At 59.5% G+C, this 27,998-nt stretch overlaps 1 protein-coding gene across 2 annotated transcripts; it reads right to left on the bottom strand.

Moving 5' to 3' along the window:
* Nucleotides 1-104: 104 nt before the first annotated feature.
* Nucleotides 105-27,958, bottom strand: FLNC (filamin C). Of its 2 annotated transcripts, none has more exons than XM_063100153.1 (47): nt 27,430-27,958; nt 22,968-23,216; nt 21,193-21,290; nt 20,901-21,051; nt 20,691-20,809; nt 20,411-20,488; nt 20,046-20,208; nt 19,674-19,874; nt 18,217-18,354; nt 17,707-17,833; nt 17,441-17,577; nt 17,050-17,243; nt 16,844-16,957; nt 16,069-16,212; nt 15,720-15,843; nt 15,461-15,621; nt 15,115-15,205; nt 14,858-15,027; nt 14,597-14,714; nt 14,243-14,505; nt 13,256-13,853; nt 12,493-12,666; nt 12,217-12,379; nt 11,764-11,924; nt 10,809-10,976; nt 10,605-10,728; nt 9,981-10,137; nt 9,717-9,906; nt 9,520-9,543; nt 9,184-9,431; nt 8,243-8,342; nt 7,795-7,935; nt 7,373-7,501; nt 7,105-7,278; nt 6,305-6,466; nt 6,022-6,225; nt 5,415-5,567; nt 5,196-5,318; nt 4,834-5,076; nt 4,371-4,640; nt 4,136-4,273; nt 3,763-3,878; nt 2,633-2,765; nt 2,372-2,548; nt 2,048-2,266; nt 1,155-1,364; nt 105-1,006 (listed from the first exon to the last, which is right to left on the bottom strand). In XM_063100153.1, the coding sequence occupies exons 1-47, from the start codon at nt 27,782-27,784 to the stop codon at nt 819-821; spliced, it is 8,082 nt and encodes a 2,693-aa protein (XP_062956223.1). In that variant the 5' UTR covers nt 27,785-27,958; the 3' UTR covers nt 105-818. The 2 variants fall into 2 exon arrangements, with proteins under 2 accessions (XP_062956223.1, XP_062956222.1); XM_063100152.1 differs by having other exon boundaries at nt 4,371-4,643.
* Nucleotides 27,959-27,998: the final 40 nt, after the last annotated feature.

Genomic DNA, 27,998 nt, shown 5'->3' on the forward strand with positions numbered 1-27,998 from the left:
CCTCAGGGACAGCCATCTGCGTTCTGCCTCCCCAGTGCCTTATTTAGTGTCAATGGGCCAGAAGGTGGCCAGCCATGGAAAGCACACCCACAAGGACCAGCCAAGCCTCTGCGACAGGCCTCACTTTATTTGGAATTTTCCACCTAAGCAGCTCCCAGCTGAGCCACATTACATGTGCAAAAGTCCCCCAGAAAGCTGGGCCTCGCAGTGTGTAAAAAAGGCCCCCCACGGGGCAGAGCTGTGCAACCATAAAAAAAAAAGAGAGAGAAATCAGTCCCCCAGGAAGCCTGGCTGGAGTGAAGTAGGCAATGCTCAGGGCCAGTCCACGAGTGGCTTGCTTCAGGGTCTGTTTTCTTCTCTGATTGTGCTTTCTTTTCCAAGTCCTTAACACGCTGGGGTAGTGGCCACCAGAGGGGCCAGACGCAGTCCTCAGGGGCAGGGAGGCCTGGCTGGGAGTGCGGCTTGAGGGTGACATCTCACACACACAGACCCCCCAACACTAGCCTCAGCTGTGCCAGGAAACTCAGGGCTTCACTGGCCCCCAATCCCTGTCCAGCCTCTCAGGTCACAGCCTCTGCCCTCGTGTCATGTTTGAGGGAGGGACACTGTCCTGAGACAGACGAGGCCCTCCAACCCCCAGGGCACAGTGGGGTGCGAGGCTGTGCATTCACTTCACACCCAGGGCAGGTGCTTGTAGTGCCTGATTCTGCGCATGTGATCTGCGTGTGGCACGTGTGTGTGTGTGTGTGTGTGTGTGAGAGAGTGAGTGTGGTTTGGCTGGAGGTGGGGGCTGAGGCTGGGGGAGGCACTTGTAGGATTCAGGGCACATTGACTTTGAAGGGGCTTCCAGGGACACTTTCGTCACCCCACTTCACGATCAGGATGTAGTCCCCTTTCTCTTTGACAGTGTAGGTGACATTGTATACCCGGTTCCCCATGTGTTTCACGTACACCTCCTCGCAGGGGGTCTTGGGCCCATGCACGCCCACCATCATCATGTTGGTGCCTAGAGAGGGAGGCAGAGAAGGACGAGCTCACACCAGGGCCCCTGGCAGACCCCCTGCTTTCCGACCTCTCAGTTCTTGCTCCCACCTGTCATTTCCCAGCAGACAAGCCCACCCTGGGAGACTCTCCCTCTCCCCCTTCAAGCCTGCCTGCTTTGCTGCAATCCACGGTGAAAGAGTTCTTCTGGCCCACAAAGGCCTGGGACAGCCCAGGGCCCCGTGTCACCACCTTGCTGGCATCCGAGGAGAACTTGGGGATGGAACTGTAGCTGGAGCCCCGGCTTGAGGAAGACTTGGTCACAGTCTCCACTAGAACCGTGGATGTTTCATGAAGGCTGTGGCCTCCAGATAGCCGGGGACCTGAGGGGTAGAGTGGGAGCCATGACTTGGTCAAAGGGGCTTCCTGCCCTTCCCCAGGCAGTGGGCCCTTGGCCGGCACTGACAACCTCAGAGACTTGGGGTCCCAGGCCCCTGGGCCTACACTTTGGCTCCCCTCCTTCCTCAGCTGCAGCATTCTAGAAGCATAGCCCCAGTCCAAGCCAGTGCCCAAGCTGCTGGCTCTGATTCCTGCCTATCCCTAGGAACCAGGCTTCTGATGGCTCCAGCCCTCATCCTCCTGGGCTTTGTCAGGGAACTCAAGTGAAATCACGGGGTGAGAGTCTTCCTTTAATTAGGACACATATCCAATGCATCCTGCAAATAGCCTCCAAAAGGAAAGGCTGCTAATTACCCTATCTGCTTGCTTAGAAGGGAGAAATATGGGAAGCTGGGAGGAAAGAAAGTGAAGCTAAAGCTTGGGGAGCCACAGCAGGTAAAAGATTGAGCTAGTGACGGACAACAATAAAGAGGAAGAATTAGATTTTTTAAAACACACGAGTCCACAGAATGGTGTGCCCTGTAAAGCCAGGCCCACCTCTATTCCTGGTCACTTGACCATGACATATGAGGGCAGACTATGACCCAGATGTGAATGGACACACTGGAGCCATCAGGCTGGGCTTGGCTGCAGGCTGAATGGACCTCACTCAAACTGGGGTACTCACCTGTGACCTTAGCTTTGAATGGGCTGCCCACGATGTGCTGTGGGCCTCCATACTTGATGGCAATGAGGTAGTTGCCAGGGGCCATGGGAGTGTAAGTGACCACATGGCCCTCAGGACACTCCCGACAGTCTAGCTGCACCTTGGAGGGGCCATCAATGGTAACGGACAAGGCCCCTGAGCCCGCGTTCAGGGTGTTCACGATGAATTCTGATGACACGCCTGGGGGCCAGAAGGAGCAAGGTTGTAGGCAGGAAGGGCTTACAGCCCAGACTAGTGGCTGAGCACCCCCAAAATCCACCCTGCTCCCCAGCTGTGGGCACTCACCAGTAGTGCCTCCCTCCAGCCCAGGACCATAGGCTGACACCAAGCCTGGGTCTCCAGCCTGGCTCTGCTCCCCAACGCGGATCTTGAAGGGACTTCCAGGGATGTGGGCACCATTGAACTTGACATCGATGGAGTGGACGCCATTCTCATGGGGGATGAAGCGGATGGTGTGCTTGTCTATGGGGCAGAGGGTGGTGAGCAACCCTCCATCCTTCCCCTCTCCTGGCAGGGGGTGGGCAGGGCAGGGCAGGGCCAGCTCACCACTGTCCAGCTCAGATACGTAGCACTCCTCCACTGCACCTGAGGGTGTGTGTACCCTGGCGTCAATCACGCCCCGCGCGCCGTTCAGCTGCACCGCAAATGATGCTGGCTGGTTCACCTTGAGCCCCGTCTCCTGCAGAGGCCACAAAGGAGGCTCAGACTCCTGGGAGGGCTGGGGCTGCAGTGGTCTTCTCTGCAGCCAGGCTCTGCTCTCCCTGTAGCCTTGCCCGGAGGGTCCCCTCTCCCCAGCCCAGCCTGGCCCTTGCCTGCCAGCCCCAACCTAGGGGGAGAGAGGAGCCAGGGGCTGGGTGGGACCCTCTGCGTCCACCTGTTGGGAGCTGGACACCATCTTAGCTGAGCTGGGGACCATGGGGGATGAGCGCTGATGTGCCCTGTTCTGGCTGAGGATGTAGGGCCAGACACCATGTCAAGCAAGCCTGATGGCCAAGAAGTAGGTGCTTGACAGTGTGATGGGGGCTGCAGGTGCTCGGTGGCTCAGACAGGGAAACTGAGTGTGGCTGGACTGGCCTGGAAGTACTTCTGGGAGGAGGAGGTGGCCAGTGGGAGACCTCTGGGGGAGTGAGGATGAGCTGGGGTGTGGGGGAGGCTGGTGAAGAGTGGGGGAGAGGAGAGGCACAAGGGCTCCCCAATGGGCTGATGCAACCACCCTGAGGGACAGCTGGCGGTGAAAGGGGGAGAGCAGCTGGAGGTGAGGCCTTCTCCATGCCCCTTACTTGGTGAGCTCCTTTATAGTGTGTCCCCTGAAAACGTGGGCCCTGGTTTGCACGTGTCATTGTGACTTGCTGAGACCCTGTTCTGCACATATTCCCATGTGACGGAATGAAAGGAAGACCCCATCTATGTAGGAACAGCAACAGGTGTTGGCAAAGCAGGCCCCCTGTGGCCAGGAGAAGACACAGCCCAGGCTCTGATGGCCACCGGTGATTATGACAGAGAAGCCCTTCGGGCCCTCTTTGAAAGCTGGGTTACTCTTATTTTGTACTGGCTTTTTACACTTATTCTTATATATTTTGGTATCTAGTGTCATTCGTTTAGAACTCTAAGAAGGAGGTGGAACAATCTCCATAACAAGAAGTGGCAGGTGGCAGTAAGGACAAGGAGACACACACCTGGAGGCTGGTGACCGTAAGACGACGAGCGTCATCTGAGAGGGAGGCCACGGGCACCACAAAGGGGCTGTCTGGGATGTGCTCATCATTGAACTTGATGGAGACCTCATAGTCACCTGGGGAGGGAGGCTGGTCAGCACAGGCCCCAGGATGGGGGACCCCCACACCAGCCTTGTCCCCCAGGACAGGCTCTTGGGTCAGGGCTCAGCTCTGGAGTCAGAGGCACATTCCCAGGTGTGTGGGGTGGAGGGAGACAGAGACAGAGCAGGGCCCAGGTGAGGAGAGTCTATGACCCCAGCATCTTATGCCTGGCCAGTGAGCAGAGATCCCGGCTGAAAGGTCAGGTCAGCCCAGCCCCAGCATAGACACCTACCTGGCTCCTGGACAATGTAGGAGACGCCACAGGAGCCATCTTTGCGGTCTTCAAATGCAATCTCCGCCTTGCTGGGACCCTCCACAGCAATGGACAGGCCCCCAGCACCTGCTTCTCGGGTCCAGATGCTGAACTCAGCTGGGGATGGGGAAGCAGGGCAGGGTGGCTCTTCAGCACCCAGCACCTCTATACTGGATGCCCGGCCCACCCTCCCTCCTGGCCACCTGCCCCTCACCTGGCACGCCGGCCACACCTCGCTCCAGCCCTGTGCCTCCGGCCCGCACCTTGTGGGCACCACCTTCACCCAGCGGCCCTACAGTGAACTGAAAGGGGCTGCCGGGCACATGCTGACCACGATACTTGACAGTGACTGTGTGGGGGCCCATCTCCTGGGGTACAAAGCGCACACTATATGCGCTGTCCTCTCCCTCGACAATCTCTGCGGCTTCTGTCTTGCCCGACGGGCTGGTCACCTGTGCAGTCATGTCCTGGGAGCTGGCCTCACCTGCTGGTTGGGGGTGGTGTCAGGGCAACACTAAGGCTGTCCCTGGCCCAGCCTTTCCTCTCCTGTGCTCAGCCCAGCCTGACCACCCCTCCCATTCTGTCGCAGGGGACAGAAGGCCTGCTTCCCACCCACCCCACCCACCCCCACCTCCCTGTGAGAACCCAGGCCCCATCACAGCACCCTCTCTGCTCACCCTCTTGTTGCCGGGTGATGCTACCGAAGGAGCCTAGGCGTTCCCGGCCCAGGAAGTCCCCGAAGACAGCGGGGAAGGGGTCTCCGCCAACCTGGGTGGACTCCTCCACCCGCACCTCGCGCTTGGTCTCCCCGCCCCGCGTCTTGCTGATCTCTGTGCGCTCTGTGCGGGTGTACGTGTGGCTGCTGCGCGTGAAGGTGCGTGTCAGGCGCTCCTGGGCAGACACCATCTGAAACCAGTTCCCTGTGGGACATGAAAGGAGCCAGGGTGAGAGCAGGGAGGTGAGGAGTGAGCAAGCAGGGCAGGGACCCTGAGGGGCAGTCCCCTTCCCATCGCCTGCCCGGGCTCTGCCCGGATCCTACCTGGGATCTTGAGGTTGAGGTCGCAGGTGCTGCCGATGGTGGCGATGGAAGGTGCCTGTCTACGCCGGGTGATGCTTTCCTTCATGCGGCCCTCGCCGGTAACCTTCACAGTGAAGGGGCTGCCTGCAGGGGGAGGAGAAAGGGCAGGTCAGGCGGTTCAGACCACTGGCCGCCCTGTCTCCTGGGTCTTTCCCCATCAGCCTCTGCCCAGAGACTTACCTGGTACGTGCTTGTCGGCAAACTTGATGTTGATGATGTAGGTGCCAGGCTCAGTGGGGCAGTAGGTGACTTTGCACGTGCCATCCTCCATGTCCTCGCAGTTGATGTCCACTTTGCTAGGGCCTTCAATACTCAGCCCCAGGCCCCCATAGCCTGGGGGAAAGCAAGGGACATGTCTCTCTCAACCCTGTGCCACCCATGTCACTCTGCTCTCCCCTCCCCAAACTTCAAGCTCTGCCCAGAATGGGTGCCCAATGTGTATAGTAACCACTAACAAAAATGGCTCAGTGGGAGGAGGAGGGGTGAGCCAGGCACTGCCCCTGAGGGCTGCGGGATGGGCAGTCTGGAAAATTCCCTAAGGTAGGTCTCTTGGATTCCAGTGAGGAAGGGAGAGACAGAAACCCAGGACACCTAGGCTTTCTCTTAAAAGTGAGAGAACTAACATGGGGACACTCACTTCCCCCCAAAGGGCCCCAGAATGTGAATCCCAACAAAGACTGAGCCAGGATGTTCAGGGAGGATGGGATGGCCAAGGAGGTGCTGGCAGGAAAGGACAAGTACCCACTGGAGGCCCCAGCTGAAATGGGGGTCTTGAGGCAGGAAGTACCTGCATTACGAGTGTCCACGATGAACTCTGCCACCTGGAAGGTGTGTCCCTCGGAAAGGCCCTTGCCCCAGACCCGCACCTTGCTGGCATCCCCGATCTCAGACGGCCCCACCAGAATCTTGAAGGGGCTGTTGGTGACGTGCTTGCCACTCTTGCGGACACTCACCACGTGCTCCCCAACCTCCTTGGGGGTGAAGGAGATCCCTGTGGAGAGGGAGCATCAGGCAGACCATCCCTGGGGGCGTCCCTCCTCCTGAGGCCCCCTGTGAGGCCCCACGCTCACCGATGTGCCGGTTGGGCAGGCGCTTCAGCAGGCAGGGCTCCTCGTTGCCCGAGGGTGCACGAATGCTGGCGGTCAGCTGACTCAGATCACTCTCAGTGATCTTCAGCGACACGTCCGTGGAGGTGCCCACATTCAGCTGTGACGTCCTCATGGAGTCATCACCTGGTGGAGGAGTTGAGGCATCAGGCCATTGTGACTGCAGGTAGGCCCTGCCCTCTCAGGGCTCAGGAAGCCCCCTGGGCAGACTGCTGGACTCCACTGACACTGGTGACCACTCCCAGGCACACAGAGGCCCAAGGCCTGGGCGAGCACGAGCTGCACTCACAGGTGAGCTGCCAGACACCATGGATGGGCACAGCACGCCAGTTCATCTGTGGATGCTTGCGTGGGTTAAACCCCTAAAGGAAACTTTGTGTATCTCAATCCTGAGTGGTGTCATGGAGACCAAACACCAGACTAGACCACACAGACCCTTCCTCAGTGTGTGGCTCTGACCAAGCTGCTTAGCCTCTCTGGGATGGGCTGGTTTCCTCATCTATCAAAAGGTTTATCAATACCCTAACTTCTCAGGAGTTTCTTCAAAGACTAAGTGAGATTGTGAGTTTTAAAGTATTGTGTTGGTTGGATGCTTTTTACCGGCTGTGGAGAACAGGGTGTTCCTTACATTTATGCAAAAATGACCTCGATGGGGCCTCTGCTCTACTGGCCCAAGTGATTTGAACATGCTGGGCTTGCGCATAAGTTGTATGCTACAGGTGTGTGTGTGTGGTAGGTGGTGTGTGCCCGTGTGTGCACCTCACCTGTGATCTTGGCTGTGAAGGGGCTCCCCGGGATGTGCTTGTCATCAAAGCGCACTATGATGCTGTAGTCTCCAGGTGCTGTGGGCAGGTAGGACACAGTACAGGTGCCATCCTTGTTGTCCTTGCAGGTGATCTCTGCCTTGGACGGGCCTTCCACAGCCAGCGACAGACCCCCTGTAGGTGGAGGTGGGGCTGAGATCAGAGGTCCTGCCCTTACCCTGCACCTGGCTAGACTCCACCCCAACCCTCTGCCTGTGGCTCCCCTCACCTTCCCCAGCATCCTTGGTGACAATGGTGAAGGTGGCCGGCTTATTGACCATGCCGTGGCTCAGGCCTGGACCGTAGGCACTGACATGGCGGCTGTTGATGGCGTCCACATAGAACTGCAGGGGGCTCCCTGGGGGGAGACAGAGAAGGGGGGCTGGGTCAGCAGCAGAAACAGGAGCTGCCTGCATCCACCATGGCCCCCAGCACCTTCCAGCAGCCTCCCTGCTGAGCCCAACATCTTTGCCATAGGGTCTCAGCTTGGAGAAGTCTGTCTCCCACAAGACAGAAGCCTCCCCAAGGCCTCGCGTGGTCTCTGCATGCAGTAGGCACTCAATACGTATTTGCTGAAAGGAGGAAAGCAGGACTGAAGCTACTGTCAGTTCCTCTCACCCCAGCCCAAGCGTGGCCTGGCTCCCGACTCACCAGGGATGTGGTTGCCGTCATACTTGATCCCCATGTGGTGCAGGCCTTTCTCGGTGGGCGCGTACCTCACTGTGATGGTGCCGTCCTTATTGTCGGTGATGTTGGGTCGCGCAGTCTTCCCAGAGGGCATCCGCACCTCCCCTGCAGGGCAGACACTGTTAAATGGGGGGCCCCAAATTCTCCTACCTCAACCCCCCTCCTGTGTCATTTTGCTTCCACCCCAGCCACCAGGTGCCAGGAGACAGCCCAGAGCAGCGGGATGAATCTGAACTGGGAGCCAGACTGCTTGAATCTGAGTTCCAGCTCTGCCCAACTTGCTGTGTGACCTTGGGTAGCTCACTCCCTCTCCCTGGGCCCCAGTTTTCATCTCCAAGAGAAGGAAGGGGCTAGGGCTAGAAGAAGCCTCTCTCCCCTCTGAGCCTTCATGCCTATGGCTGCAGGGTAGTACCTGTGAGCTCCCCTTTCTGCATGGTGAAGGGGATGACCAGGTTGAAGGGCCTCAGCATGGACTCCATTGACTCCACGGGCACCACTGGCTCCTCTGTGGCCTGTGGCAGGTAAGAGGGAATAGTCATTGGCTGGGGAAAGCCTGGGAGCTTGGCCTGTGTGCACCAAGACTGAAGTCAGAGAGTGAGGAAACAAAAGATGGTTAATGGTGAAACCAGAGCGGCAGGAGAAGTGTGTCAGCTGCAAGAGAAGGGGTGCGGCGCCCAGCTTGGGGGTTCCATCTGCCCAGCCTGACTCCCACCTGCTTCCTAAGAGGCCCCCAAACCATGCCCCAGCCCTGGCTGCAGAGGGATAGAAGAAGAAATGGAGGAAGGGGGAGGAGAAAGAGGGCGAGGCCTGCTGGTGGGAGGTGGCAGTACCCAGTGTGCAGGGCAGGCACCGGGCCGGGGAGGAGCGTAGGGCTGGTGCAGCGGTGGCACTTCAGAGGGCTCCTCCTCATGGGGCAGGGGGTCACACGCCTGGGGAGGCAAGGCACGGGGAACAGGATGTGGCAGGCCCAAGGGACCAGGAGCTGACTCAGAGAATGCCCAAGGACCTGATGTCCTGGGTGGGTATCTTGGGTGCTCTACCCTCTGGAGGGATTCTTCCTCCTGCAGGGCTGCCTCTGGGGAGATGGAGCTGGGGCAATGGGCCTGAGGGTCCAAGAGGAACACCGCGAGTTCCTCCAGAGACAGCTGCCGTCTCTGGGGCCAGAGGCGGGGCTGTGCCCACCTCCCACTGTGGGAGGCTGAAGGGAAAGCAAAGGCTTGGTGCTGGAGCACTCTGGCCCCAGGCTCCATCAGATGTGGGAACAGGTGCTGTGATCTTGCTGCTGCTACTAAGAGGACGTGGGCCCCACCTGCCCCAGCCGCCTTCAAGCCCTGCTGTGGCCGCGGAGCTTACCAGCACGTGGAAGGGGCTGTTGGGGATGTGCTCGCCCCCAAAGCGGATGGTGATGACGTACTTGCCCGGCTCGGGCGCCGTGTAGTAGATGTCAAAGGTACCGTCATGGTTCTCAACCACGTCCACGTCGAGCTCTGCCCCGTCCGGTGTGGACACCGTGCATGTCACCTTCCCCTTGCCAGCTGCCTTGGCGTCCACTGTGATCACGGTCTCCTCTCCAATCTGGATACGGGGGCCCAGGCATGCACCTGCCACCAGAAGAGCCAGGTCAGGGGGCTGTGGGGGCTGCACTCAGCACCTCAGCCCACAGCCAGAAGGGAAGAGGAAGGCACTCACCCAGGCCGTGGCCGCCAATGGACACTGGAAAAAAGAAAAAAAGCATGAGGCCGGGCAGCATGAGGCCGGGCAGTGCTCGGGGTGGAGGTGGGTGGGCTCTCTGACTAGCAGTCCCCTGGGGGCTGCGCCAGGGATCTGGAAGAGCTTTGAGGGGGCTGGATGGTGGGCAGGGCAGGGGAAGTGGGGTGGACGCTAACCTGTGACAAGGCACTTGCTGGCGTCCCCAGTGGGCACAGCATGGATGCGGAAGGGTGAGTAGGGGATCTCGTCGCCACCGTACTTGATGGTGATGGTGTACCGGCCACTCATGTCCGGCAGGTAGGACACAGTGTACGTGCCGTCCCCGTTGTCTCGGATATTGGCCTTCTTGGGCTTACCCTCAGGGTCCTGGGGCAGAAACGGAGGTCAAGGCCTACCTGTGCCTAGCACCTGACCTGGGGGGCAGCTGTGTGTGGACTCACCAGGATCTGGACAGTGAGCAGACCCTCCCCAGCATCCCGAGCATCGATGGTGAACTCCACGGGCAGGCTGGCAGGAATGCCGGAGGCATTGAGGCCAGGGCCGCTGGCCCGCACCTTGCTGGCATCATGGGCTGGAAGCACCTTGATCTTGAAGGGGCTAAAGGGGCAGAAAAAGTGGACAGTTGGCTGGGGGTAGGGGGTAGGGGTCCCATCTCAGCTTGGGCTTGCAGTCCTCTCCACACAAGGGCAGGAGGGATGACTCCGTGTGGCAGGGAGAAGGACCCATTCCCAGGAGCCAGATCACAACCTGAATCTTGGGGAGGGTCACTTGGGAATCCCCTTAACAGAGCCTGAGCATTTCTTCTCCATTCCCCAGGATGATGCTGTGGTTTGTTTAAAGAGGAGGGTCCAGGAGGATGCCCTCTCCCAGGCCTCTAGTGCTTTTCCTAAGGCACTAACTTTGTAACAGGCCCAGGGGCTGTGCCGCCTTTAGGGCAGAGAACCCTGGGGAAGAGCAGGAGGGGGCAGCTGAGATTGGATGAGGCTCAGACAAGCAGGAGGGGTGACCCTGCAGGTGTGGCCCCAGAGCTCAGCTCCAGCTGGGAGCCCAGAGCTGTTCCTCACCTGCGTGGCACCTCCTGGTCGGCATACTTGACAGCTACTGTGTAGGGCCCATCAGTGGCTGGGGTATAGTGGACAGTATGGGTGCCATCCCCCTTGTCACGCACCTCCACAGGTTCAGCCACACCTGCGCAAGGGCAGAGGGGTCAGCGGAACCTCCTGGCACCCTGCCCCGCCCTCCTCCACCCTGCCCCAGACATTCTATACCTGTGGGGCCCAGCACGGCCACCTGCAGGGGGGCCCGGCCTGCTTGACTGCAGTCCACCGTGAAGGTCTGGGGTACCCGGGCCCTGACACCAGCTCCCAGCCCTGGCCCCGAACACTTCACCTTCCCAGGGTCCACCACATCCTTCACCGGCACCCGGAATGGGCTCCCTGCGAGGAGAAGGACATCAGTCCCTACCCACCTGCCTCGGAGGGTCTCTTTGGCACTGAGGAACCACAGAGAACAGGGCCTTCCCTGCCTTCGAAATGCCCACAGGGAAGCCAGACCACCATGTGAAAATGCCTAGGAACTTGCTAAGAAAACATAAACAAGAGTAGATGAACTTGGCTGCAGATAGAGGCTGGGCAAACCTCATTAATTTGGGCCACAGGCTTGGATGAAGGCCTTCCTAATTCAATAAAATGTTAAAAATGGATTATTTTTTAAAAATAAAATGCATTTTTAACATTGTGGCTGATATAATAAAAAAAGAAGTGAAATTAGACAAGGGGAAAAATGTCCAATTTCAACAGGCCCAAGTTATGCAATAATTGAAGACATGACACACCCAAGCAGCTTGGCCCTGCAGAACAGGGGAGTTCTCTGTGGATAATGAAAGGAGGAGGGCTCAAGGGCGTCCTTACTGAGCCAGCAAGAGTGGCCTGGGAGCTGTGTCTGAGTGACTGACCCCACAGTGAGTGGACCTTCACGACCAAGGTCTGGCACTCCAGGCAAGGGGCAAGGACGCCTGAGTTGGGCCACTAGGAATGAACTGGAGGGGCTGTCACATCCACAGCACCCACCCCCCTGCCTCCTGCTGGCTGGGCTCCTGCCTGACCTGCAGACGGGGTCCCCTCTGCGAGTCTCCACAGCCACCTTCTTCCAGTTTCCCTCTCACAGAGAGTGCACCTGCAGCCCTCCCTTGCCTTCCCTGAGCTCCCCACCCGCTCTGCACACCTGGGATGGGCCGCCCCCCAAAGGTGATGTTGACATCGTAGTCTCCGGGGGTGAAGGGGATGTACTCCACAGTGCAGCTACCATCCTTGTTGTCCTTGCAGGACATCTTGGCTTCTGAGGGGCCCTCGATGGCTAGGCCTAGGCCCCCGGTGCCAGCTCCCCTGCAAGATGAGATGAGACCCCCTGTGAGCTCCACTAGGACTAGTGAGTGGAGATGGCGGAGCCCCTGAATGGGGGTGCAGGGAGGAAAAGGGGGGCAGGCTGCTGGGGGCCCTGTGGAGGAGGGGTGAGCTACAGGGGCTGATCTGGGATCCTGGGGGAGGTTTGCTACGGTGTCACCCATGAAAGGGGATGGGGTGGAGGTGAAGCACAGACAGGACAAATGAGGAGGGCAAGGGGCTGGACCCAGGGTGGCCCCAGCCTCAGGTCAAGGTTAGGAAAAGGGGAGGATACCTGGTTTCCACAGTGAAGCGGTTGGCCTTGTTGACCAAGCCACTCTCCAGGCCTGGTCCAAAGGCCCGGACGCGGGTAGGGTCACAGCCCTCGGTCACGCCCACTCGGAAGGGGCTCTTGGGCACAGCTACCTCATCATACAGCACCTCCACCAAATGCACGCCTGGAAGCCGGCCACATGGAGTCAGTCGGAGGTGTGCACCTCCAGCACCCCACCCGTCCCGAGAATGCTGCGGTCAGATTCCCAGCCACGCCACGCCCAGCCCGGCCCCTCACCCTCTTCATAGGCCGTGTACTGCACTCGGTAGGTGCCATCCCCGTTGTCTGTCACGTAGGTGTCCGTCTTAGCGCCCGAGGGGTTGAGCACACGAGCCGTCACATGGTTGCCACCTGTGGCTGTTAGGGATCTTGCGTCCACAGTGAACTCAGTGGTCACCTCCCGCAGGACACCTGGGTCCCAGGAAAAGAGTGCTCAGCGTGGGTTGGGACAGCCTTCACAGTCACTCCCCGTTCCCTGCACTCCTCTCCCCAGCTCTGAGACTGCTCCTCTGAGTGGAGCCCAGACACCCCCTCTGCACCCAGGCCATCTCCGCAGCCTCTGCCCTCCTCCGTCCACCATCTGGTGCCCTCCTCTGTTCACATCAGTCACCCACCAGGCTGCAGGCCCTCGGGGGCGTGTCTGGGTCATACATCGCTCTGCCCACCCCTGCCTAGCCCAGGGTCTGGCTCCCAGTGGTCCACTCTCACTCTCTCCTGCTTCTCGTCACCCTCAACCCCAAAGCTTTCTCTAGAGCAGGGTTCTTAGCTTTTTTGGTTCAGGGACGCCGTAAGCTGATGAAAGAAAGGATCTCCCCAGAAAAATGCCCAGGGGAAGATACAACTTAGCCACAGGGGCAGAGGCCCATCTCCATGCCCTGCTCTTCACTGTGGCTCCTGCTCTGGGTTGTCAGGGCCCCTAAGGACTCAGCCTGCCCTGAGAGCTCTCCCTTCACCCCAGGTTGCTCTCCAGCCCTCAGCCAGCACCTCCTCTCTCACTCACCGTGTGGCTCCACACCGGGCCCCGAGACCTTGATGCCACTTGTGTCGACAGCAGGCTGCACGTGGACACGGGTAGGGAATTTGGGTACGGGGTGCCCGCCATACTTGATGGTGATGGTGTAGGTGCCGGGGAAGGCAGGGCTGTAGGTGATGTGGTAGGTGCCATCGGCATTGTTGTGGATCAGCACCTCGGCCTTGACGCCAGCGTCAGACAGGATCTCGATGGTCAGCTCGGCCTCGCCCGCCTCCGAGCAGTCCACAGTGAAGGTGGCTGCCTCACCAGCCTTGCCACGTTCCAGGCCCGGCCCACTGGCCCGCACCTTGCTCGGGTCGAACACGGGCCGGATGGTGGCCTTGAAGGGTGAGCCAGGGATGTGGGCTTCAGCAAACAGGATGTTAATGGTGTACTCGCCTGGCTCCGTGGGCAGGTAGCTGACAGCACACGAACCGTCCCCATTGTCTTGGCACTCGATCTTGGCCTCGCAGGGGCCCTCCACTGTCAGCCCCAGGCCACCTGTGCCAGCCCCCTTGGTGTCGATTGAGAAGGGTGCGGGGGTGCCTACCAGTCCGCCCTTGAGACCAGGGCCATAAGCACAGACCTGGGGGGAGGAGAAGGTGTGTGTGTTCCCTACTCCTGGCCTCTCCCAAGCCCAGCCTTCATGGCGTCCCACCCAGCTAAGCACCTCCAGCTGTAGCGGCTACTGCAGACAACTTGTAACAATTCTGCATGAGGACGTGGAGGCGGAGAGATGAAATCATCTGTCCCAGTGAGTGGACTGGGATTCAAGCCCAGCTCTGACTCCAAGGCTAGGCTCTTAATAACTAAGTTGTCTCCAAGGCAGGTCCTGGGGTGGGGGATGGCCTTGGCCCTGGGTCCTTGGCTGTGCCCACTCCAGATACTAAGTTCCTCTGGCCTCTGCCTTTGCGACTCATCCATCTTCCCTACAAGCCCCCAACGCCAAGCTCCTACCAGCCCCTATCTCCTCACCTTGGAAGGGTCAGGGGGCAGGACACCTTCCACGGCAAAGGGGCTGCCAGGCACTGGGTGACCGTCGTAGGTGATTTCCACCTTGTAAGGCCCCTCCTCAGGGGGCATGTAGCGCACAGCCTGGGCTTCAGCTCCACCCCCGGGCTCCAGCTTGCAGGGGATGGGTCGTCGGGAGGGTGAGGTCATCCGCACGTCCAGCTGGCCCTGACCGCCGGCCCCGCGTGTGTTCACGGAGAATGCTTGTTCCTGCCCCACAGCCACCTCTGTGTACGGGGCAAGGGACACCATGAGCAGAGACTCCGGCCCACCCCACCCAACACCCCACACTCCCAGGGGAGATCTTGCTCCACTTACTGCTGTTGAGGCCTTGAACTTTGACTTTGCTGAGGTCCAAGGGGGGTGCCACATTCACCACAAAGGGGCTCTTGGGGACAGGATCCCCGCCATACGTCACTGTCACGGCCATGTTGCCCTGTTGGTACAACAGTATGTCAGAACCGGGTGACTTAGACACAGCCAGGCAACATCTCCTTAGCTGATGTGGACTCAGGCTCAGAGATCCACAGCAAAAGAGAGGGTGGGGGCAGGAAAGGGGCCGAGGGGGTTGGAGCACACCTGCTGGACAGCTGTGTACTTGACGGTGTAGGAGTAGTCATGGTTGTCTATAATTTCAAAGTCCCGCACAGCCTCACCCTTGGCTGCCCCAGCAAACTGCACATCCAGCTTGGCCTTGCCAGCTCCCTTGGTCAGCACGGTGAAGTGAGTGGGCTTCCCAACTTCCACACCTGCAAGCCCACCAGAGATGGCGGTTAGGGCCTGGCAGCCACAGGACCCAACGTCATGCCAGCCCCAGGCCCTGCCCAGATGCCTACCAGTGCGGTTCAGCCCAGGCCCCTCAGCCTTGACCTTGCTGGCATCGTGGGACGGATCCACCTTGATGTGGAAGGGGCTGGCAGGGATCTCCTACATGTGCAGAAGGCTCAGTCAGGGCTTTACAGAGGGGACCACACCCCTGTTCCAGGCTAGAGGCTGGGTCAGGCTGCCCCCCGGGGACCCAATGTGGACAAAGAGTCCTTTTATCTCCTCTGGGGCACCCTGCACCCACACAGAATGTGTTCTATCAGTGTCGGTGGAATTGTCCCTCCCTGTGCCCAGACGACAGCATCTCCCACTGCCTGCTTAGACCTGGGATGTGCAAAAGCCCAGGGGCTGGAGTACCTGGTTGGCAAACAGCACCATGATGGTGTAGCGGCCAGCCCCTGGGGGCGTGTACTTGACTGTGAAGGTGTCATTGTCATTCTTGATGATGTCGAAGTCGATGTCAGCCTCTGCAGGGCCCACCACGCCAGGGGCGCACTTGATGCCAATGCTCACATCGCCTGAGCGTAGGTAGGCAAGGGCGGTGAGTGTGGGCTCCGCAACCTCCCCCACCTGACGGATCCCACCCAGACCCCAGCCCTTCCCGCCAGGCACACACCTTGCCCCGCCTCGCTGCAGTCCACCGTGAAATAGGTGGGCTCGTTGGCCTTGAGACCTGTCTTCTCCACGCCGGGGCCATACACTTTTACCCGCTCAGGGTGACTGCCCTCTCCCACGCTCACCTGTGGGGCGGGGTCAATGCTCAGCACAGTGCCCCTCCCACAAAGTCTCTCCCCCTCCCCCTTACTATGCCCCTAGCCATAGCTGGACCAGTCTTAGCCTCTACGTGGGGGCCTTGAGGTGGGGAGGGGTGGCAAGGGGCCAGGGACAGCAGCACCTCCTGCATGGGGCCCCACCCTCCCTCTGGGACACCTGGCAGTGGGCACTGGCAAGCTTGGAAGACGCACCCGGAAAGGACTCTTGGGCACGTTGACGCCTCCCCAGGAGATGATGATGGTGTGCTTAATGGGCTTGGTGGGCACGTAGGAGCAGCGGAAGGTACCATCACCATTGGGGATCACCTTGATGTCAATGGGGCAGCCGTCCGCGTCCTGTGGGTATCACCCAAGCAAGGGTCATAGCTGTGGCCTCCTCAGAGCACCCTCTGCTGGCCTTAGGCAGACGGGCCACCTCCTCCGTTCCCTCTGCCCACACGCTCACCCCCCACCCCCTGACGTCAGGTCATCTGAGCCTAAGGCCACGTGCTCTGGTGTCCAGAGCCCACCCTGGGAGCCAGGAGGCCTGACTCCAAGCCATCTGTGTGGCCTGCTCTCCCAACCTAGGTTTTCTCATCTCTGAAATGTGTTGGTCACGGAGAGGCTGGGCTAAATCAATGTTCCTAAAATTGAATAATGAGAGAAGAATCATCCTCTTGGACCTTCAAGAATATGTTCACTCATCTCTAGGGGTTAATGGACACCAGTTTGAGAAACTGACTAGGGAAACCAATGTGTTGCTTGGTGAAATCATTTTTCACTTGCAAAGTATTAGTACCAAAAATTAGTTTTTCGTAAAATGTTTTTGAGATTATCATTAATAAGAAAACCTAAAATTTAAGATTTTCCGTAGGACTTATGGACCCATGAGAATCCTTCCTGCCTGCCTTTCTGTGATGCTGCAGTTGCCTTCAAGCAGGCCCCTGCCTAGGGTGTGAGGGGCAGCAGGGATTGGGCGATGGCCCACCTGGGCATAGAGCTTCAGGTCACCCTTGCCAGCTGCACGGGCGTCAATGGTGAACTCGGCAAGCTTGTCCACAATGCAGCCAGTGGGCTCCAGGCCAGGCCCGAAGGCCTTCACCTGTGGGGGCAGGAGAAGAAGGCTGGGTTGGGGCCTGGAGGAGGCCTGGTTCACCCCATCCCTGGGCCATTGTGCAGAGGCTGGGACTGCACCTTGTCCGGGAAGCAGTCGGGTGGGGCTGGATGGATGTGGGCAATGAAAGGCGAGTCACGGATGTCCTCATCGTCACAGATGACGTGCACAGCGTACTCCCCAGGCTCCGTGGGCCAGTACCGCACATCGCAGGAGCCGTCCCCCTTGTCGTCACACTCGATCTTGGCCTGCGAGGGCCCCTCAATGGAGAAGCCTGGGGTGAGGTGGGGAGGGTCAGAGGGCACAGAGGCAGCTTGGGCACTCAGGCTGGTCCCCCAACCCTCCCCACCTCCCCACCCCAGGCACTCTGACACTCCTCAGCATTCCGCCCCCATCCCCATTTATTCCACAGTGTCCCTCAGGCACACCCCTCCCCAGCAGTATTCCCACCTTCTGCCACCAGCCACTTACCCAGTGTCCCCACCTCCGTGCCAATGGCCTCCACCACAAAGTCGGCTGACTTGCCGACCTGGCCAGTTTCCAAACCAGGACCCCAGGCCCGTACCTTCTGTACTCCTGCCTCTGGGCTCACCTGTACCTCGAAGGGGCTGGGGCGGAGAGGGAGCGGGGTCAATACCAGGAAGTGCCCCTGCCAGAGGTACCTCCTCCCTTTGTCCCTCAAGCTCCCATGCAGCTGACGGCCTCCACAGGCGGGCATGGGGGCGGGCGGTGCCTACCTGCGGGGGATGGCATAGCTGCCCCATGTGATGGTCACCACATACTTCCCAGGCACCACAGGGTAGTATTCGCACTCAAACACACCGTCGCCAGCCTCGCGTACCTTCACTGGCTCCTCCGTGCCCTCTGAGGAGATGGGAGTGGGGAGAGGGGAGTGTGGATCAGCCTTCTGCGAGTCCTGGTTCCTTGATCCCCTCAAGAACCCTTGGGACCCAGGCCCAGCCTGAAGGCAGTGCTATTAGGCGGCAGTGCTAAAACTCAGGGCAGGGACCATGTGTCATCCCTGTGCACAATAGCACAGCATAACACCTAGGGTGGAGAAAATCATTCCCAGCTTGCAGACTGGGAAACTGAGGCAGAGAGGAGACATCATGCCTAACATCCCATGATGCCTCTGGTACCCTGGGGGCATAGTGCTGGCTGTTACTGCCCTGACGGAATCAGAACCACTGGCCATATCTCCTCCATGCTCCCGCACCCCCACCCCGGACTTGGGCCCTGGTACTCACTTGGCCCTTTGACTGTGACCTTGAGTTCCCCACTACCAGCGCCCTTGGTGAACACCTTGAAGTCAGCCACCTCTTTCACACGCACACCCTTGGGCTGCAGGCCTCTCCCAGAGGCGCGACAGGCATTGGGGTTACAGGCTGGGGAGAGGAGAGTTGTGGTGCTGAGGGGACTCGAACAGAGCCTTAGCCCCTCACCACTTGTCACTCACCTCACTGTGCACAGTCCTCCTGACCCCCTCACAGGCACAGGCTGTGGCCTCATGCAATCCTGCCCTGCACCCCCTGTGTCCCTGACAGAGTCTGAGCCGCTGGGAGCCATGCTGGGCAGGAAGCTGGCTATATGCCCTGTACCCAGCAGGTTACAAGAAACCCTTTCTGCTAGGGTTCTCAGAGCCAGTGCCACATGGGACAAGAGCAAGGCAGAGCCTGGGCTGCGAGTGGGCTAAGAGGGGTGGGGAAGGGCCCTTTACCCACCCCAAGGTCATCCACCTAGAGCCATCTGGGCCCTTTCAGAGCCACCATAGCAAACTTAGGAACTAAGTCATGCCACCAAACACCCAGCAATGCCATGAAACAAGAGCTATTCCATGTAACATGAAGCCTGCCATGGAACACAGGCGATGCACAGAAATCAGCCTGCCACAGAACATGGCTGGTGGTCACGAGCCCAGACCCTGCCGCTGAACACACGCAGAAGAGTTGGAATCTCAGGAAATGGCACAGAAACCTTGGGGTGCCACAAAACAGGTGATGACATGTAATCCAGGCCTACCATGAACACAGGCAATGCCACAGAACCTAGATTTTATCACAGAAATAATCAGACAAGTGGCAAGGAAACTAGATCTGCCACAGAACATAGGCAATGGCGTGGAACCTGGGGCCTGTCACAGCATGCCATGGAATGGGGTGTTCTACACCACCTGGACCATGCCACACAGCACAGGTGAGGCAGTCAGCTGTGGCCAGGCCCGGCCCTGCCTCTGCTGGTGAGTACTAAGGTGGTAACACTCTCCTGGCCTGGTGGATGATGGATGTGAAGGTGGCGGGTGGCAGCATGGGCAGTGAGTGCAGAGAGAACCAGGCAGGGGTCTACCCACTGAGGGCTGGCATGCGGTGGGTGCTCCCCATATCTGTCCCCACCGGTGGCTCTGTCGCTTTCTTGCAACCCTCCCAAGGTGGCAGCTGTTCCGGTCTCTTTCACTGTGGTGTCCTGACCCTTGTGGATCCCAGCCACCTCGAGGGTGGGGTGGGGAGGTAATAGAGACATGGTATCTGTGGAGCTCGACCCTGGCTGTTCTTCTGCTCAAGCCAAGCCTTCAGCCAACTGTCCTCTCCACCCCCGTGGACTTAGTACTTCACTTCCCATCAATCCTCAGACCCAGGATTTGGTGGCAATTCTCTCATCCTCCTGGCTTTGGTAAGGGTCATTGTGGGGATTGGTGAAGGGCCCTTACCTTCTGCCACATGGACGGGGAAGGGACTGCGGGTGATGGGGGAACCAGCAAAGGCCACATGCACCGTGTGAGGTCCCTCCATCACAGGCCTGTATGTGCAGCGGAACGTGCTGTCGCCCTTGTCCTCCAGGGCAACCTCCACTGTGTCCCGCCGGCCCTGCGGGTCCACAATCACCACAGCCACATCACCAGTGCCAGCCCCTGCCATGGACAAAGGCAGTCAGTGCCCACTCTGGACACAAGCAGCTGCCTGGGGCTCCTTCATCCCGAGACCATCCACCCTCTGGCTGGGACCTCTGCCCCAGCCCCCCCCATCCATAGACCACACATGGAAGAGGCTCCACCAGACATCACCCTGGGGCCCACCCCTACCTGCAGTGTAGATGTCAAAGTAGGTAGGTTTGTTGGCGACATTGCCCACAGGTTCCAGGCCAGGGCCACGGGCTGACACCTTGTTGGCATCCCCCAGGGCCATGCCCACATTCACTTCAAAGGGGCTGCGTTCTATGTTCTGGCCAGCAAAGAGCACGGTCACCTGGAGGTCAGGGGTCAAAGGTTAGCTTCTAGGGGAGGGCAGTTCTGTGAATGTGTGGAGGGGCAGAGAAGAGCCAAGGAAGGGGAGCGGTGGGTGGCTGGTGCACTGGGCAGAGGTAGGGGTGTGGGCCGAGGGAGGAGTCCACTCAGCCAGAGCCTTCGATGTGAATGGTGGGGAGGGCAGGAGGCCTACAGGAAGATACCTTGTGCAACCCGGCAACCTTGGGCACATAGGAGACAGCATAGGTGCGGTCCTTGTCATTGTTGGGAACCACCTTGGCCTATTGGGAAGGACAAAGATTGGAAGCTGCAGCAGTGGTAGCACCTCCTGAGTGCACAGTGCCCAGTGCTCCCCAGCTCCATGTGGCCCCATGGTGACCCCTTCCCCAGTCCCCACAGCACAGAGGGGCCATTCCTGTCAGCCCCATGGTCTCTGGTTCCAATCCCAAGCTAATCCCTTTGTCCCCAGCAGCCTCACCATACCTCCTCAGTGTGGCCCTCAGGGTCCTCGATGTAGACCAGCACCTCGCCCACGCCAGCATCCACGGTCTGCACAGTGAAGTGCGCAGGCTGCAGCACGGTGTTGCCCTGCGGCTCGATGCCTGTGGGCACAAGCAGAGCCCAGGTGACCCAGGGAGACCCTGTGGGTGCCCAGCTGCTGCCCAGGAGGACTATCAGGGGCTCCACACATACCAGGCCCATAGGCGATGGCCTTCTTGGGGTATAGCTGCTTGGAGCGAACAGGGGCACCAGGTTTGAGCTTGGCCTTGGGGAACTGGGACAGGTAGGTCATGACAGAATGCTCATCCACATTGGGGTCCACGATCTCCTCAGGGGCAATCACCTGCCACAGAAAGGAAGGATGTTGCACGGTGCCCTCTTAACCCAGCAGCCCCAGTCCTCACCTGCACCCTGGCCAGGTTTCCCAATAGACCCAACCTCTTCCCTGCCCCTATGTCCCTCCCCACCCATTCTGCCCATGTACCTGTGGCACCCCGAGCCAGTCGTCTGCCTGCTGCATGGCCTCTCGGGCATTCTCCACAGGCTGGTTTGGGTCCCAGGCCTCCCAGTCGGGGCAGAGGCCTAGAGAGATGGTGGAGGGAGATGACAGCTAGGTCAGCCAGAATGCACAGCATTTGCTCATCTGACTTCCTCAGAGGCTGTGGGCTCACACCCATTCCCACTCAGGTCCCTATGACTCCCTGACTTCATGGCCCATGAGCTGGGATGCCCACATCACTGTTTAGAGGCACAGCAGTCCTTCCTACTGCCAACAATGAGGCCTTTCTGCCCCGGCTGATGCAGCCTGGCACAAGCCCTGCCAGCCAGCCTCCTGCCGGCCCAGACCCCAGCACAGGCCCTGAACACCAAGCCCCCATGAGGGCAACCTCCCCCCCCATCCCTCCTGCCTCATTCCAGCTGCTTCAGGGGATGTCAGAGCCCCTGTCCCACACATCCCTCTGACCTGTCCCCTAGAAGGTCTCCTCACAGCTGCCCTGAAAATCTCTAAGCACTTCTCACACCAGCCTTAGGGCATAAGACTCCCTCTCCCTTCCTAACTGCCCACTTGGGGAAACTGAGGCATGGAAGGGCCTGTTGGGAGAGGATGAGTTCTCCTCTATGCCCAACAAGAACTCAGCCCTCCCAACAGGAAGAATGGCAAGGCAGCCCCAGATCACTCCTGTGAAAAGGTGCAGAGTTAGGGGGTGCCTGATCAAGGCCAGAGCTGGAGGAGGGGGGCAATGTGCATTGACAGGGAGGGGGCTGGCTGCAAAGCTGGAATCCATGACTGGCTGGAACAGCTGAGCTCACTGCTGGCAGCCACACCAACTGTGGGCAATGGATCAGCAGCTGGGAATGCTTCCCAGGCGGCCATGCCCCCGCCTCCCACCTCCTGCTCCCCGGCTGACCCCAGGGTGGGGGGAGGATCCTCCCTAGGGGCCGTGGCTCCTCAGAGGCAGGGCTGATTAACCTAGGGTGGGAGAAGGCCTACGTTCCCAGGAGGTGAGGATCAGAAAGGGAGCTGTGCGTGGGGCGGGGCTCTAGCCTGTGATGCCTCAGTTTCCTCATGGGCCCTTATCTGCCCCCACCTGCTCTGGCCAGGGCCTACATGGAGAAGGAGCAGGGCTGGGTCACCTGCCACTGGGCAGTACCACACTGGCCTCTGCCTATACCATCCCGGTGTCAACCCCCTCTCAAAGCTGTCCCAGGGTCTCACAACAAGAGCCTTCTCTGGGTCCCGCTCGTAGTCTTCTTCCTACAAGCCCCACTGCATTTCCTTTGGAAATGGTGCCCATGTGGTAAAGTAGCAAGTTCATGGAGAGCTGGCTGGGTAGCTCAGTTGGTTAGAGCACGGTGTTACAACACCAAGGTCAAAGGTTCAGATCATACTGGACAGTCGCAAAAAAAAAAAAAAAAAAAAGTTTACGGAAAAGGGAGTCAAAACCCCAGGCTCTAGGTGCAGTTCTGCCATATATAAACTGTGTGGTTTTGGAAAAGTCACTGGCCCTCCCTGGACCTCGGTGTCCCTGTCTTTAAACTGAGGGTGTTCAATCTTTTCCTGCAGAATCTGCCCACCCATCAGCTAGGGCCTGATTCCAGCAGTGATTATTGGCTGGAGGAGAGGCAAATCCTGCAGATGCTCTGGCGCCCCCAGGCCCTGAGGTCTGGGTCCTGACAACATGAGCCTCAGCACTCCGGGCTCGTCCCCACTGTCCTTCCTGGCTAAGGGCTCCATGTTGTGCCTATTGGTCCACTCACCGGGGGCGCAATTGTCCACCAGGGCACCCAGAGCTTTGCCATCCTGCCAGTCGCGGTTGAAGTTGGTGATGGGCAGCTGGGGCACCTTGTTCTGGATCCAGCCGAGCAGCCGCTGCTTGGGCGTCTGTTTACGGGCATCTTCGTCGTCCTCATCCTCCCACATGGGCATGGAGATGGAGTAGTGCAGGATCAGCGTCCAGATCAGGCCCAGGATCAGCTTCAGGTTCCCATCCACGATGGCTTTGCTATCTGCAGAACGGAGGGAACCAGCAGGCTCAGGAGGGCCCCTCTCCACTACCCAGACCCTCTGTACCCAGAGAGCCCTCCCTCACTTCCCCAGTTCCCAAGGCAGCTGCCAGAACACTGGGGTCACACCTCCTTCTCTGTCTCCCAAGTTCTCTCCCTCCCCCAAGGCCCGGCCCAGATGCCGAGTCCTGTGTGTCTGTGTTCTCCCAGCAGGTACCGTCACCGCTGCTGCGGCACTGGAGTCTGCCTCCTATCTAGGCAATTTTCTGGTATTTGTCTGGTCCTACTGGATTGGAAGCCTCTTGGGAGCAGACATGATTTTGTTTTATTTTAACAGTCCTATTGAGGTATATTTAATGTATAATGAACTGCACATATGATGGGTCTTCAAAAGGCTCATGGAAAGATTTGTATTACATTTTAATTCCATTTTTCCACGAAGTTTTTGAAGTACCTTCCTATTAGAAAGTACAATTTGGTAAGCTTTGACAATCTGGATATATCCACAAACCCAGAATAATAAACACACCCACCACTCCTCCCTTTGTAATCCCTCTCTCCTGCCTGTCCTTTTCCCTCTTCCGAGGCAAGAAATGATGTGCTCTCTGTCACCATAGATTGATTTGCATTTTCTAGAGCTTTATATAAATAGAATCATACAGTATATGCGCTTTTTTGTCATCTTTTGCTCTAGACACTAGGTTTTGAGGGCCTAGAACTTGGTAGGGTCTCAATAAATACTGATTGAGTGAATGAATATGTTAAAAACTGAAGTTGTAGAGCAGTAGGACCAAACTGGTTCCACCCACATCTAACCTGAATGCCATTAAGGGCTTTAGGAACAAAAGGATTCTGGGAGGAGGAAGGGAGCATAGTTAAGGCTTGAAAGTCGTGGTGTCAAATGCTGGGGAAATGTCACCCATGTAGATTCAAGTCTCAGAAGCTGGGACACTCTACCCATCACCTCCTTTGAGGAATACTTTGGACCAGAACTGGTCCCCAAGATTTTGGGGGCCTAGACCCTTTAACAGTGAGAGGGAAATTTATGGAAGGAGCTAGAGTGTAGATCTTTGGAATCCAGCTTATTTGTAAAGGGCCACGCAGGCCTGACATCCATCAGCTTCCCTGAGCAATGCTTTTAGGAGGTTGGGAGGGGCTAGGTCTTGTTTATTGATGTTGCCCGGGAGATGGAAGAAGGTGGGGCCTGGAAGCTCCCCCTTACACATCTCTTCCTGCCCCCAAGCTTCCCCAGACCCTGGGGGAGAGCGATAGGAGACCAAGGGCCTGGGGAATCCCTGGCATCCCCCACCCCAGTCCCACCTGCCCCAGGAGAGGGGATCTCAGTCTCCCTCGTCCCTCTGGCTGGGACTCTGGCCCCTGGGCTCCCTAGCCTGTCACTGATTCATCCTTCTTTCCCCAGCACTCCCCAGCCCGCCCCCTTCCCTGGCTCTGCTGCAGCACAATGGTTTGGCAGCATTCGGATTCCATGACACACTCACTCCCTGCCTCCCGGTGCTTTCGCTCTCTCTCACATACAGGCCCAGGACACTTTCACACAGCCCGGATGCCCCAGTGCCCCCAGCCTCTCACAACCTGACAGCCTCCAGAGCCGGTGCTGACACACCCAGAAGTGCTTTTTGCAAACTGGGGCCAGACCCCTGGGAGGGTGCCCTGGAAGCTGTGGGGCTGGGAGGGGGTGGGGGTGGTCACTCATACTTGCTGGAGAGAGTGGTTTTTTCCCCAGCAACTGGCCCTGGGCCAGACAGCAAGTGTCCACAGCTTGGGCAGGAGAGGGGCAGTGGGGCCCAGAGTCCCAGTCTTGGAAGCAACAATCTTGCTCTCCAGACCAGCAGATGAGGGAGCTCAGCTCAACCCAAGATACTTCCCGCGCAGTTCCCCATGGAACCACCAATTCTCCTGCCTGGGATACCCTCAAAGAGGTGGGAGGAGCCAGACAGCTAGTCCCTGAAGCCACCCCAGGCCTTCAGTGGAGGAGGGGAGGAGAGAGGGCTGGGCCTAGGGAGGTGCTGGGACAGCTGCGGTCCCCTCCAGCCCCTCCCTCGCTGTTGGCTCCAGGAGAAGGAATAGCAACTGGGGAACAGCTGCGGGACAGAGATGCCTCGTAGGCCTCTTTGTTCGGAGGAGCTGAGAGGGCAGTGGGGGCTGGGGTGAGGGGGTGGGGGTAAGAAGGCCACGAAGCTCCTTCAGCTGGCTGAGCACCCCTCTTTCAGGTGGACCTCTTAGCTTCCAGCTCCCACCCCAGACCCTGACTTCCCTTTTCCTACAAAGAGAAGTGGAGGGTCTTTTTGACCCCCCCAGGTGCCCAGATGCTCAGTTTCAGTTCTGCCACAATGCCCAGGAGGAGGCCCCCTGGACAGCCCCTTCTTACCACTAAATGGGGCAGGGGAGCTGGAGGAAGCAGGACACCCCCTTCATTGCAGGCAGCTCCTTTACATCTCCTCAGGATCGTGTCTGTGCCCCTCCCCTCTAGCCCCAGCAGTTGAATTGCTGACAGCTTATCTCATCAGCGGAGTAAGCCACTTGGCCCAAATGGGGAACAGCTCCCCTTCCTCTCAGAGGGAACCCAGGGAGCTTCCCTCCCGCCCCCAAACCAGCTTTGGCTTCTTCCCCCTCTACTCAGAGCCGGCCCCTCCATAGCTGAGCCAAGGGAGCTGGAGCCAGGCACCGCCATGGGGGAGGGGAGAGGTGCACTTAGGAAGGATGAGGCCTGGAGAGGGGCCCTGGGCGCCCCCGCAGTCGGGAGGGGAGGGGCAGACAGAGCAGTTTTCAATAATGTCTTGCCGAGGCCTCAGCTCTCCCCTCGAGACCCCACCTGGGAAAGTCAGTCCTGCCTTTCAAATCCCAGCATGCTGGGGATGACCGCCCAGGGCTGACTCGTCTCTGACCCCCCACCTCCACTCCACCCCCCACTCGTGTAGCCCTCAGCCCCACTACACACCCCGGGGCCCCCTCCCCCATCCCCTGCCCTCAGACTTGTCCTTCTGGAAAGCTCAGAGACATCTGCTGTGTCACGGAGGCAGGGCTATTTCCAGGCCAGAGCAGGCGGGTGGGGGGGGCAGTACTGGGGCAGGAGGGGGTAAGGCCTAGGGAGGGGACTGGACAGGGCAAAGGGCCCCAGACTGAGCTCAGCTGCTAATTCAGGAGGCCTAGAGATGGCCCTGTGGGAGAGTGGGGGCGGACACCCCAGTTATCTGGTGAGGTCTCTGGGACAGCCTTGGTTGGGGGGGTCACCTGGCCCCATATGAAACTCCCCTCCTGGGGCCCTGGGATACACTCTCCAAGGGACCCCTTCCTGTGAATCACAGCAGGGCTCTTAAGAGCTTCCCACCAGGGTAGGGGTCTTTCCCAGGCCCCCAGATTGCAGGAGTGACTGCTGGGCTGTGAGGGGAGGGGCAGCTTCTTGCCACTCAAAGCCCACCCTTGGCTTCTGGCTCCCAAGCCTGGAGAGCCTCCCCACCCCCACCCAACATGACACACCTTCCAAATCTGGTTACACTCAATGACTTCCTCCCTTCTACAGCCCGTTCCCCTCCCTCCCCAAGCCCAGACCGTTAGCCGCAGCCAATCCCAGGCTTAGGGGGTGGGCAGGGGCAGGGCAGGACGTGCAGGAGCCCCCTCCCCGGCAGGCCGCAGCAGGAAGAGGGCAGGCAAGGGTTAAGGCTCCCTGCGCTCGCTCAGTGCCTTTTTAGGTTTCTGAGGCTGGGCCCTGCCTGCCCTGGCCCCCGGGCCTGAACCCAGCTGCTGAGCACATGCCCGCGGAGGGCCTCGGAGGAGCTGCCGGGCCCCCAGCTCTCCCTCGGCCTCGGCGCCCGTGGACCCGGGAGGTGGAGGGACCTGTGGAGGGACTGGGAAGCCATTTGTTTTGTTGGGGGTGAGGGAGACGCCCCCAGGAATCAGTAACGGGCACCGGCAGCCCTGTCCTCTCAAGCACCGCCTAGGGTCGCCCGACAGAAGGAAGGAGACAGTGAGCGGAGGCGGGTTGGGGGGCGTGTGCGTGGGGAGGCTGCTTAGGGGGTGCCCGCTATCCCCGTGGGGTGTGAAGGCAGTGCCCGTGTGGTCTCGGTCGGTGGGGGGTGGGGTCAAGGGGTCGCTCTCTGCCCTGTCTGTCCCCCGCGCGCCCAGCCCGCACCTGTGTCCCCGGCCCCCAGGGGACAGCCCTCCCCCGCGTGCCCGTGCCCTCGTCGCCCGCACTGACCGATGGACACGAGCTTGATGTGCTCGCGCTCCAGGAACTCGAGGGCCACGGACACGTTCTCCAGCTTCATCTGGCGGAAGTTGGGGCGCGGGTGGAACTTGCGGTACATGCGCTTCTGGCTGAGCACCTCGAGCAGCGCGATGAGGCGCAGTCCGTCGCTGAGGTCGCGCTGCAGGTCGGTCAGGCGCTTGCCCACGCACTTGAGGTGCTCGTTGCACCAGCGCGTGAACGTGTTCTGCTGGATCTTCTTCCACGGCGCGTCCTCGGCCAGGTCCTTCTCGGTGGACGGCATCTCGTCCGCCTCGTCGCCCAGGCCGAGGCCGGCGACGTCGGAGTAGCCGCTGTTGTTCATCATGCTGGCGCGGTCGGGGCGCTGTCGGGGCGCGTCGGCGGGGCGCTGCGCTGCGCGGCGCTCAACTTCTCTCGCGCCCTGGCTGGCGGGTTCGGCGGGCCTCCTGCTCCTCGGCCGCGGTCTCGCTGTGGCTCTCTTTCCCTCCGGGGGCGGAGCGGTGCTCGGGAAGTGCGGGCCGGGCCGGGCCGGGGGGTTTAAGAAGCCCCCGGGCCGCCGC

The sequence above is a fragment of the Cynocephalus volans genome, chromosome 6, assembly GCF_027409185.1.
Source record: "Cynocephalus volans isolate mCynVol1 chromosome 6, mCynVol1.pri, whole genome shotgun sequence".
NCBI classification, from domain to species: Eukaryota; Metazoa; Chordata; class Mammalia; order Dermoptera; family Cynocephalidae; genus Cynocephalus; species Cynocephalus volans.

What these genes read in the sequence shown, in the direction of transcription:
- FLNC (XM_063100152.1), bottom strand. Translation starts at nt 27,784, where the DNA reads ATGATGAACAACAGCGGCTACTCCGACGTCGCCGGCCTCGGCCTGGGC. An exon ending in CAGCAAGTGCCTTGTCACAG is followed by an intron (nt 9,544 to 9,716) that starts GTTAGCGTCCAC and finishes TCTTTTTTCCAG; the next exon opens with TGTCCATTGGCGGCCACGGC. An exon ending in CATTGGCGGCCACGGCCTGG is followed by an intron (nt 9,432 to 9,519) that starts GTGAGTGCCTTC and finishes TTCTGGTGGCAG; the next exon opens with GTGCATGCCTGGGCCCCCGT.